The sequence below is a fragment of the Oncorhynchus mykiss genome, chromosome 30 (genome assembly GCF_013265735.2).
Source record: "Oncorhynchus mykiss isolate Arlee chromosome 30, USDA_OmykA_1.1, whole genome shotgun sequence".
In the NCBI taxonomy this organism is placed as follows: Eukaryota; Metazoa; Chordata; class Actinopteri; order Salmoniformes; family Salmonidae; genus Oncorhynchus; species Oncorhynchus mykiss.
This window is the reverse complement of record NC_050570.1, coordinates 18,906,154-18,919,093: the sequence shown is the minus strand read 5'-3', so window position 1 is coordinate 18,919,093 and position 12,940 is coordinate 18,906,154. Positions and strand designations below refer to the sequence as shown.

The 12,940-nt window shown below is 41.3% G+C and overlaps 1 protein-coding gene across 2 annotated transcripts in view; it reads left to right on the top strand.

The window, feature by feature from the left end:
- The first annotated feature begins 1,689 nt into the window (after positions 1–1,689).
- Positions 1,690–12,940, top strand: part of LOC110521480 (endophilin-A2) — a 35,970-nt gene continuing 24,719 nt past the window's right edge. For both annotated transcript variants that reach the window (XR_002473151.2, XM_021599057.2), the window contains exons 1-2: positions 1,690–1,871; positions 9,835–9,903. Coding sequence is in view for 1 of the 2 variants with exons in the window: in XM_021599057.2 (XP_021454732.2) it covers positions 1,827–1,871; positions 9,835–9,903 (114 nt within the window). In the remaining variant the exon portion in view is untranslated. The remainder of the gene's footprint in view (positions 1,872–9,834; positions 9,904–12,940) is intronic.

The following is a 12,940-nucleotide window of genomic DNA, read 5'->3' as shown; positions in this document are numbered from 1 at the left end:
TGCTGTCCCCAGTCCACCTGGCCGTGCTGCTGCTCCAGTTTCAACTGTTCTGCCTTATTATTATTCGACCATGCTGGTCATTTATGAACATTTGAACATCTTGGCCATGTTCTGTTATAATCTCCACCCGGCACAGCCAGAAGAGGACTGGCCATCCCACATATGCTCTCTCTAATTTTCTCTTTCTTTCTCTCTCTCGGAGGACCTGAGCCCTAGGACCATGCCCCAGGAATACCTGACAAGATGACTCCTTGCTGTCCCCAGTCCACCTGACTGTGCTGCTGCTCCAGTTTCAACTGTTCTGCCTTATTATTATTTGACCATGCTGGTCATTTATGAACATTTGAACATCTTGGCCATGTTCTGTTATAATCTCCACCCGGCACAGCCAGAAGAGGACTGTCCACCCCACATAGCCAGGTTCCTCTCTAGGTTTCTTCCTAGGTTTTGGCCTTTCTAGGGAGTTTTTCCTAGCCACCGTGCTTCTACACCTGCATTGCTTGCTGTTTGGGGTTTTAGGCTGGGTTTCTGTACAGCACTTTGAGATATCAGCTGATGTACGAAGGGCTATATAAATACATTTGATTTGATTTGATTTGATGGGTTCTATTACAGGCTCAAAATAGTCTGTAATCGAACAAAGTACTTTCTTCTGAAACTCGTCAGTCTATTCTTGTTCTGAGAAATGAAGGCTATTCTATGCGAGAAATTGCCAAGAAACTGAAGATCTCGTACAATGCTGTGTACTACTCCCTTCACAGAACAGCGCAAACTGGCCCTAACCAGAATAAAAAGAGGAGTGGGAGGCCCCAGTGCACAACTGAGCAAGAGGACAAGTACATCAGAGTGTCTAGTTTGAGAAACAGACACCTCACAAGTCCTCAAATGGCAGCTTCATGAAATAGTACCCGCAAAACAACAGACTCAACATCAACAGTGAAGAGGCGACTCCGGGATGCTTGCCTTCTAGGCAGAGTTGTAAAGAAAAAGCCATATCTCAGACTGGCCAATAAAAAGAAACGATTAAGATGGGCAAAAGAACACAGACACTGAACAGAGGAACTCTGCCTAGAAGGCCAGCATCCCAGAGTCTCCCCTTCACTGTTGACGTTGAGACTGGTGTTTTGCAGGTACTATTTAATTAAGCTGCCAGTTGAGGACTTGTGAGGCGAGCAGGGGTTCCCACTTAGGTCTGATGCCCAAAAAATTAAATTCTTGTCAATTTCACCTAAAATATATATTTTTTTTGCTAAATAAGTAGTGTGTAGTTTCAGTTATTATAGCTATAGTACTACATGAAAAAAGTACTATTACAAAAAACACTGAGCATGAGAGAGTTTGAAGTGGTTTTCAACTAAAGTACTTGAGACTGAAGTAGACACATCGACAACTATTGAAAAACACGTATGCCACCCTGTGGGGGAAAAAAAGTGAACAGACCATATTGGCCTGCTCCTCTTGTGTGCGATAGAGGGCGCTGCACATTTGCTTATGGAGAGACGACTTGGAATGTGCAGCAAGCGCAATGATATGTTGGAGGTTTCGAGTTAACGGTTTGGTGCAGCTAAAAGTGTACACTGTGGATGTACTCATACCTAGTCCTAGAGTCTTTCTAGACCTATATGCACTTTATAGAGATCTGCGCCCTTGTTCAATAGCATTTCTAGTCACAATCGTGAACAGCAGGACATCCTCGTCGGCGTGTACTGTAAAGAAGAACGACTTTAACGCAATCATATGACCGCGGCGTACAACTATTTTAGCTAGTAATAGTTATTATATCACATTTAATCATATTACGGCAAAGGTGAAAGACCGGTTCCAAGATGTCTGTAGCGGGCTTCAAGAAGCAGTTTTATAAAGCCAGCCAGGTTAGCAAACAACTTTCCTCCCCTCCTAATACAGATTTGTTTCAATAAGTATTAGCTTGCTAATGTTAGTGATTTTACATAACAAACGGTTTAAAAAAATACATCATTATCTTAGTTTGCTAGGTAGCTAGCTTGCATGAACCTTTATGAAGTTTAGCTTGCTAGCTAAGCTACTGGCTCGGCTCAACTTGTAGTAACATTAGCTAGTTATACATAGCTCTCTTTTTTGTTAATGTTTTTGTAAGTTATTTAGCTAGTTATCAGTCTTAAATAATTTCATGGGCAAACTAAAGTTTAAACGTGGCCAGAACCTTCCAAAGAATGCATGATAAACTTGACAGCTAACGTTAGTTAGCTAGCTAGCCAGCCAGCCAGCTCGCAAACGTTAGTTAGCTACTTTTTATGTAACGTTACTTAGCTAGAATTTCAAGAAAAACACTTCGCAGGTAGTTAGCTATCCTAGTACCCCCAGCTAACAGTACTAGTCTAGATAGTACACGTGTCATGTCTGTCAGCTGTCACTCAACAGGCAAGTTGAGGGTGTACACACCTTCAGGTAACCCATTCCAATGTCCCTACTGTTACTAGGCTATCTAGCTGTACCCTGGGGATACCAGGGGCAACATGCTGTTGTGGTTTTGTTAGTTGGCTCGTAGAGCAGGGGTTCCCAAACTTTTTCACTCAGCCTCCCATTCTGCCGACCGTTGGCCCACACTTTGGAACACTCTTGTAGAGCATAGGCTATCTCTGCTGTAACTGATTTGATTAAAATTCTAATTTCAGAGTGTCAATATCTTGTTGGTTATGTAGACAGAAGATGGATTATTTAAATTTGTTTTCCTCGGTTGGAGCCCTGGCTGACCTGTTCTGAGGGTTGATACTGCTATTACTTTATTATTTTATTTTATTTGTTTTAGCATACTGAGACCAAGGTGTCTTTTACAGATGAGCCCTGAATTACATAAAATACATATATAAAAATACTAAATGCAAGCAGAAAGAAAAACACGGTAAAAAAAAGGTCAATCTGCGTTCTGAATTTGCCTAGAGGCACCAAAACATCAAATTTCAGAGCATTTAGATTGTTCCACAAACAAGGTGCAAAAAACTAAAAGCTGATTAAAAAAACATGAGACCAAAGGAATTTCCAGAGTTAGCCATCCCTTAGACCGGGTGTGGTAACTTGTATGTCTAAAGTACAGTGGGACTTTTTGTAAAAGGGCTTTATAAATGAAAACATAGCAATGTGTCAACCTAATTTTGAGTCAGTCTCATCCTGTCCCTGCTGATCTCAGCAGGGAAGATTTTTGCTTTATACCCCAATATCCTTTTAGGAGCAGGCTCAGATCCCCTTTGGGGAGATAAAGAGGAATTTGAAGAGATAGGGAAAAGAGTCAATCCATTGGGAAGACAGAACGTCAAATAGGAAAGGAAGGGCCAAAACTGCAGTGTTTGTGTGTGTATGTATGTATTTACTGTATTTTTTAACATTTGTTTGCGTGCATGTGTTACAGGGGGCTAAGAGAGAGAAATTATGTGCGTTCTTCCTGATTGGACTGCAATGCAGTTTCATAGGAGTCAATAATGCCTGACGCCAACAATAAATAGGACTCTCCCCTGTAAGGCACAAAATAATATGCTTATTCAGAGCATGCAGTTGCGTTGTCACTAGCAATGACTGCATGTGATTGTAAATAGGCCTACTTGTAGGAATTGGTTTCATATGTTTTCTGCAGCACTGTTTTTCTGTTCTTATGGAATGCAGGAAGTTGGCTTTAGGAAATGAATATGGCTGCACGCCCATGTTTTTTGTTTTTTTACTATCCTCTTTTCACATTTTACAAACCTGTCAAACATGGCCTACACATTCTTCAACTTGTGTACGCACACATACCAAGTGTCATAAATAATACTTAATGTGACTATCGCTATCTGAATGAAATACCTTTCATTGTCCTGCAGCATCACTAGTATACTTTGCAACATGTATAGGGAAGTTGGTGGGAATGTGAGAGGAAATGGTGGGTCAGAGTAGAATCTGCAGATGGCTGATCCTATCATATTCCCTCACAAAGGGAGCAGTCAGCTGAAGGATCATATGCCGCTCAAAAGTTTAAGTTAACATGTACAGTGGCATTGGCCCCTGTCACTTATAGGCTACTTACATATACTCTTTACACACAGACTTTACATTGTTAATACATTCTTGCCAGGGTAAGCCTTTTATATGTCCCGTATGCATGCCAGCAAGTGTGGGACTAGACTTTTATTTTAATAAAACCATTGACTATACACCATCACAAAGAAATCCAGCATTAAATTGTTTCTGGCAGGTCCTAAGAAACATAAGACTAATAAAATGTATTTCCAAAAGAATAAATGTATCTTAAGTTGAATTATGTTACTGGTTTGAGCAGCCTGTATGGCTATGCCATGCACATGAAATCAATAATTTGTTCATTAAACAGACAAGACACACTTGGGATACCCTGATCAAATTCAACACACACGCATTATAGGGTAAGAATATGATCTATAACGGAATAAAATACAAATATTTTTCCCACACAACTTGCGTCACAGCAGCAATGTTGAACTGCTCTCATATATTTAACATTTTTTTTATTAAAAGGTGATATTTTGAAATAAAGCCCAAGGCAAGCCCATACTTTTTTGATCCAACTTTCATCAGGTGCAGGATCTTACACTCAATGTGTCTTCATGATACCAGTGATAGAAAAGTACCCAATTGTTATACCTGCGTAAATAGAAAATGACTCAAGTGAGTAAAAGTCAAAGTATTTGGTTTTAAATATACTTAAGTATCAAAAGTAAATGTAATTGCTAAAATATACTTAAGTATGATGAAAAGTATAAATCATTTGACATTTCTTATTTTTATTTACTGACAGCCAGGGGCAAACTCCAACACAGACATAATTTACAAACAAAGCATTTGTGTTTAGTGAGTCCACCAGATCAGAGGCAGTAGATATGACCAGGGATGTTCTCTTAATGAGTGTGTGAATTGTGAATTTTCCTTTTCTGCTTAGCATTTGAAATGTAACGTACTTTTGGATGTCAGGGAAAATGTATGGAGTAAAAAGGACAATTTAATTTAGGAATGTAGTGAAGTAAAAGTTGTCAAAAATATAAATGGTAAAGTACAAATGCCCCAAAAAACTACTTAAGTAGTACTTGCAAGTATTTTTACTTATGTACTTTTCACCACTGGCAAACATTTGGCGTGATGCTAAAGTTGGTGGGAAAATGCCTTGGTTTGAAAGGTGTATTACACACAGAGCACTAACTGATCAATTGTATATTTGGATGCAAATTTCTGTAAAAATTTTGCTGCCAACTAACTGACCCTCATTAACTGGTCATGCATACACAGAAGGGACATCTTTAATTAAGAGCTTAATGGAAACGTTCAACAATAGGAAGCCTATCGTCTTACAGTCGAAACGTTATAACGTATTATCGAGCATGCAACTCCTGTAATGGAAGTAGCTAATATACTAAACAAAAATATAAATACAACGTGTAAAGTGTTGGTCCCATGTTTCATGAGCTGAATTTAAAAAAACAGACATTTTCCATATGCACAAAAGGCGTATTTCTCTCATGTTGTGCAGACATTTGTTTACATTCCGGTTAGTGAGCATTTCTCCTTTGTCAAGATAATCTATCTACCTGACAGGTGTGCCATATCAAGAAGATGTTTAAACAGCTGATCATTACATGGTGCCCCTTGTGCTGGGGACAATAAAAGGCCACTCTAAAATGTGCGGTTTTGTCACACAACACAATGCCACAGATGTCTCAAGTTTTGAGGGAGCATGCAATTGGCATGCTGACTGCAGGAATGTCCACTAGAGCTGTTGCCAGAGAATTGAATGTTAATTTCTCTACCATAAGACACCTGAAACATCGTTTTAGAGAATTCTAACAGAGATGAAAATCTGTTAGAAACGTAGAGAGGGGAATTTAATAGCAACAACTACAATAGGTTGCTAATATGACTAGCATTATTTAGAGTAAAGTAAAATGTTTAGGTTTCAACAATTATACTGCCTCAAGCTCACATTGCAGAGTGGAAGGTGACGCGCTGATAGCCTGCCTACAGTTGACTGTCGCCTAGGCACTCGAATGGCGAATGGGATGCAGGGCTTTAATTACGAGTTGAGATTGAAAAATAAAATAGTTTTTAATTGTGGCTATCAAAACAGTTTTTACCATGCGATTGCATTTAGAATTATTTTTTACGCAATGACTTGGCTTATAAAAGCGCATTTCACCCCAGTACAAGCTTTTTGAGGAGCTGCTCTTATGCCATCTTACAGGGGATGGGCTATTCTGCTTCTCAAACTAGACTCTGTATGCTGTGTGCATGTGATAACATGCATGACAACTAACGAAAATACCCAAGCACCAATTGAATTCCACAAAATTATGCAAATGTACCATTTTTATGACTGTATCCAGTATTGAAGAACTTGCTATTCCCAAGGACTTCCAGTCATTGCGCTAATGTTAGTTAGCAATTGATGTAATGCTAGAAAAGCCACTTCCTTCAAACTGAACGCAGACACATAAAATGGTATCTACACGTTCTTCTGACTCTGGGGAAGTAGATAAAGGTGCTTCATTGCCAAAGTCTCGAACTATCCCTTTAAGAGTAAGCAAGCCTATATGAAGTGAACAAGCCTATGTGCCCTATGTGCCACACCACAACTACATTTCTGCTGTAGGCATTGGAGACCTCACTATAAATCGCACATGCACAGCCATGTCTCTCAAATAATACATTCTTTGTAGGATGCTTTATTTCTAAATTCTCACGTTGCATAATCTCACATTGTGTGACTACATCAAGATGTATAGGCCTATCATGACATTGTATGTTAATTTGGTCAGCAGGTTTCCATTGTTCTTCACGGCCAAGTTGTCCCCTCAGGGTCTTTGGGGCCAGTGTGAGGCTGATGATCAGTGTGTGATTCCTTTAGGTGTCAGTTCAGTTCTGAAATGTTTTTCTATAATGTTGTGTAAAAGGAGAAAGCCTGGCAGCGGTTGGCCCATTGTTAAGGAGGCAGCTGACTGACTATCACGTAGTCTTGCTCACAATAAGATTACAATCACACCATTATCTGTGTAAAAGAGATGCTATTTTCAGGCGTCAGTGATGTGCTCTCCTCCCTCTTAATCTAGCTAGCAGTAGCAGCCGAGTATGTGGCCTTGTGTGTCTGCCTCACGGCATAGCTGAAATGAATCAATTTCTCTTGGTGTAGAGTTTAAAAATAAATAAATTATATACTTAAAAAAAACAGCTGTAGGCCAAAATATTTTATTCTAAGAACCCCCCCCCCAGGTCTATGAAAGGCTAACACAGCCACCATCCATGATGTTTTGACAACGTAGCAGTTTTGTGGTTAGGAAGACTCGAAGAGCTGAACACTCCCACCTGTTGATGGAAAGCAAAAAAATGATGGGCTAAGACACAGATTCTATTAGCTCAAGCACGGTAACTGTGGCTGTTGCTCTTTGTCCCTGCTCAGATTCCTCTATATGAGTCACGTTCCCCTCTCCTTTATCCCTCAGTCAGTGAACTTTCTACCCCAGATGCTGTGTGGGTTCAGGTTATCCATTCTCTGGCTTACACATTAGGTCCGGGATCAGTAGCAGCATGCACATTAAGTCATCACTTTGTTTGCTGCGTGTCCATTTCTACCATCAGATCTGACACTCAGTGTAAAAGCAGTGTACAAGTGTGGTAACAACAATTGGTACTATGAAGTACATATTTTCTGAACCGCCATAGTGCTTTGTTCACTCTGTGGTTTGCATTGGGCAAAGAATGTACCAATCATGTCCTCCCCCTGAAGTAGATAGGCATAACTCATTGTGGACTGTTTCAGTAAACCCAAATGCCACATGATCATCATGTCACAGAAGCGAAAATATGATAATCTTGCTCTCACCAAGCTCACTTTTTTGTGACTGTATTGAATGTTAGTTTAATTTAAAGCTGCAATATGAAACTTTTTGGGCGACCCAACCAAATTCACATAGAAATGTAAGTTAGAGATCTGTCATTCTTATTGAAAGCAAGTCTATGAAGCGAGATTTGTTCTATGTGTGCCAGTCTATGCTTCGTGGTCTTAAGTTTATTTTTTTGCATCTTTTACTTTCGGCTTTGTACACCAGCTTCAACCAGCTGAAAAAAACGACATTTTTGGTTATGGAAAATATATTTCACAGCGGTTTAGATGGTACAATGATTCTCTACACTATACTTGATTGATATGTGTCACAAACTGAAAATAGGCAAACTATTAGAATTTTAGCAACCAGGAAATGGCAGAGCCATTTCTTCATAGTGCATCTTTAATTACTGTAATCTAAAGGCAGGCTAGCTTCTGCACCCACCAAGTGCCTATAGGCAAACTAGTTTGTTACATTTGCAAAAAGGCTGAGAGAGGTGGAAATGCATAGCCTAAACATCTCCCCTAGTTAGAGTGAAGCCCCTCAGTGGGACCAGTACGAAAATATATACTGTACACTCACTACTTACTGTAAGTCGCTCTGGATAAGAAGATCTGCTAAATGACAAAAATGTAAATGGCTGGTCATGTATTGGCCTCAGAAAGGGCAGGAGTAGTGGGTAGATGTTGTGCCTTGTCACTGGTATTGTCTGCTGCAGAACCATCCCATTGTCCCCACGTGCAGTTGTTTTTTTCCTGGTCATAATTAAGTAAGCTAGACCTTCCAAACATGTTTAAGACTGACATGGCAGAAAGGAGAGAAAATGTATGCTACTTGCATGACAAAGAATTACCGGTAGCCTATGGGGAAATAAAAAAGCATACAAACTCATGGCATATGATGTGCCACAGAACGTTTTTAAATTGGGATGGCTGACTACAGTACGTGACCTAAAACATGTTGCATATGTACTAAGTTTCCTCTTGAAAGGGTGCCTAATATGATTTAAATTAGAATAGTGGTTTACGTCACTTCAAAAACATTGGTATTGTTAAAATATACATTTCCAGAAAGGGGTACAATCAAGACATCCAATTGCCCTGTGTGTCTTGATATACATTCATATTTGTTGTGTAACTGTGATGTCATGGTCGTCATATGGAACTTGCAACAGGTCGAAGCTGAAAATGATTTATTGACGACTTTACTACTGTATGGTAGTCAGATACAGTAGTTGAGAGAGGATAATCTCTATTGTACATTTTATGAGGGAGGAAGCAAAACTAAACCAGAGAGGAGCGGTGGGATAGGGTGAATTTGTTTTACATGTGTAACGTGCAGGTATGTAAAAGCAGTCTTTTTCCACAAGGTGGAAGAAAGAGATAGCGGAAGCTAGGGTAAACGTGTAGGCTGCATTTACTGCTGGATGGCCTGCCCTGCACACATATTGGTGTCTCACACGACAAGTTACAACATGTTGGTATGAATGTGACGAATGTCCTGTAGCCGGTGTTGAAAGTTATGAGATGATTCACTACTCTACAGTACATGATCATTATAGAAATAGTCCTAAAATAAACTGTACAGGATTCCAGCATCTGGTCCTTCTCCTGCATCTCTAGAATTCCACTTCAGAATCTGTACATGGTTGATGGAGGCAACAATGATCTACAATGTCTACAATGGTCTTTGTCTCTGCACAGGGGTGTATCTTTGTATGAGAGAATGAAGAACTTGTTTCCTACAGGGTTGTGTTTGATGGTGTCAGTCAGATCAGATTGAAGTCTGTTAAGATTAAACTGCTTTGTCTGCTATTAGAACCTAGACTCTTGTGAATGGTGGAACTGGCAAGCTGTATTTTCTTTAAATATGAGAAGTAAGAGAACTATCATGTGTTGAGGGATCTTTCTGATCCACTTTTATGAACTGCACATGTATTGTGTAACAATGATCCTTTTCTCTCCCACTCTCCGCGCAGATGGTCAGTGAGAAGGTCGGCGGTGCAGAGGGAACGAAACTGGATGAAGACTTCAAAGATTTGGAAAGGGTATAATGCCTCTGACTGTACCTGAAGTAGTACTTAGAATTCAATATGGCCTATCCAGAGCCATATATATAAAGAGTTGGGCCATTGTGTTTTCTGTTTCAACGTTCCTAGAATAGCCCTTTCTCCTCCATAGACGTTAAGTAATTTTTTAAACCTTTATTTAACTAGGCAAGTCCGTTAAGAACAAATTCTTATTTTCAATGACGACCTAGGAACAGTGGGTTAACTGCCTGTTCAGGGGCAGAGCGACAGATTTGTACCTTGTCAGCTCGGGGGTTTGAACTTGCAACCTTCCGGTTACTAGTCCAACGCTCTAACCACTAGGCTACCCTGCCGCCCCAATAAGCCAAATACATTTAAAATCAGTTTTTCACAATTCCTGACATTTAATCCCAGTAAAAATTAATTCAAATCAAATTTTATTTGTCACATACACATGGTTAGCAGATGTTAATGCGAGTGTAGCGAAATGCTTGTGCTTCTAGTTCCGGCAATGCAGTAATAACCAACAAGTAATCTAACTAACAATTCCAAAACTACTGTCTTATATACAGTGTAAGGGGATAAAGAATATGTACATAAGGATATATGAATGAGTGATGGTACAGAGCAGCATAGGCAGGATACATTAGATGGTATCGAGTACAGTATATACATGAGGTGAGTATGTAAACAAAGTGGCATAGTTAAAGTGGCTAGTGATACATGTATTACATAAGGATGCAGTCGATGATATAGAGTACAGTATATACGTATGCATATGAGATGAATAATGTAGGGTAAGTAACATTATATAAGGTAGCATTGTTAAAAGTGGCTAGTGATATATTTAAATCATTTCCCATCAATTCCCATTATTAAAGTGGCTGGAGTTGTGTCAGTGTCAGTGTGTTGGCAGCAGCCACTCAATGTTAGTGGTGGCTGTTTAACAGTCTGATGGCCTTGAGATAGAAGCTGTTTTTCAGTCTCTCGGTCCCAGCTTTGATGCACCTGTACTGACCTCGCCTTCTGGATGATGAACAGGCAGTGGCTCGGGTGGTTGATGTCCTTGATGATCTTTATGGCCTTCCTGTAACATCGGGTGGTGTAGGTGTCCTGGAGGGCAGGTAGTTTGCCCCCGGTGATGCGTTGTGCAGACCTCACTACCCTCTGGAGAGCCTTACGGTTGTGGGCGGAGCAGTTGCCGTACCAGGCGGTGATACAGCCCGCCAGGATGCTCTCGATTGTGCATCTGTAGAAGTTTGTGAGTGCTTTTGGTGACAAACCGAATTTCTTCAGCCTTCTGAGGTTGAAGAGGCGCTGCTGCGCCTTCTTCACGATGCTGTCTGTGTGAGTGGACCAATTCAGTTTGTCTGTGATGTGTATGCCGAGGAACCTAAAACTTGCTACCCTCTCCACTACTGTCCACTATCCATCGATGTGGATAGGGGGGTGTTTCCTCTGCTGTTTCCTGAAGTCCACAATCATCTCCTTAGTTTTGTTGACGTTGAGTGTGAGGTTATTTTCCTGACACCACACTCCGAGGGCCCTCACCTCCTCCCTGTAGGCCGTCTCGTCGTTGTTGGTAATCAAGCCTACCACTGTAGTGTCGTCCGCAAACTTGATGATTGAGTTGGAGGCGTGCGTGGCCACGCAGTCGTGGGTGAACAGGGAGTACAGGGCTCAGAACGCACCCTTGTGGGGCCCCGGTGGAGATGTTGTTGCCTACCCTCACCACCTGGGGGCGGCCCGTCAGGAAGTCCAGTACCCAGTTGCACAGGGCGGGGTCGAGACCCAGGGTCTCGAGCTTGATGACGAGCTTGGAGGGTACTATGGTGTTGAATGCCAAGCTGTAGTCGATGAACAGCATTCTCACATAGGTATTCCTCTTGTCCAGATGGGTTAGGGCAGTGTGCAGTGTGGTTGAGATTGCATCGTCTGTGGACCTATTTGGGCGGTAAGCAAATTGGAGTGGGTCTAGGGTGTCGGGTAGGGTGGAGGTGATATGGTCCTTGACTAGTCTCTCAAAGCACTTCATGATGACGGAAGTGAGTGCTACGGGGCGGTAGTCGTTTAGCTCAGTTACCTTAGCTTTCTTGGGGACAGGAACAATGGTGGCCCTCTTGAAGCATGTGGGAACAGCAGACTGGTATAGGGATTGATTGAATATGTCCGTAAACACACCGGCCAGCTGGTCTGCGCATGCTCTGAGGGCGCGGCTGGGGATGCCGTCTGGGCCTGCAGCCTTGCGAGGGTTAACACGTTTAAATGTCTTACTCACCTCGGCTGCAGTGAAGGAGAGTCCGCATGTTTTCGTTGCAGGCCGTGTCAGTGGCACTGTATTGTCCTCAAAGCGTGCAAAAAAGTTATTTAGTCTGCCTGGGAGCAGGACATGTCTTAGGTCAGTTAGGATCACCACTGTATTTTAAGAATGTGAAATGTCAGAATAATAGTAGAGTGATTTATTTCAGCTTTTATTTCTTTCATCACATTCCCAGTGGGTCAGAAGTTTACATACACTCAATTAGTATTTGGTAGCATTGCCTTTAAATTGTTTAACTTGGGTCAAACGTTTCGGGTAGCCTTCCACAAGCTTCCCACAATAAGTTGGGTGAATTTTGGCCCATTCCTCCTGACTGAGCTGGTGTAACTGAGTCAGGTTTGTAGGCCTCCTTGCTTGCCTCCTTCTTTTTCAGTTCTTCCCACAATTTGCTTTATAGGATTGAGGTCAGGGCTTTGTGATGGCCACTCCAATACCTTGACTTTGTTGTCCACAACTTAGGAAGTATGCTTGGGGTCATTGTCCATTTGGAAGACCTGTTTGCGACCAAGCTTTAACTTTACTGAACCTGACTGATATCTTGAGATGTTGCTTCAATATATCCACATAATTTTCTTCCCACGTGATGCCATCTATTTTGTGAAGTGCACCAGTCCCTCCTGCACCAAAGCAATCTCACAACATGATGCTGCCACCCCTGTGCTTCACGGTTGAGATGGTGCTCTTCGGCTTGCAAGCATCCCCCTTTTTCCTCCGAACATAACGATGGTCATTATG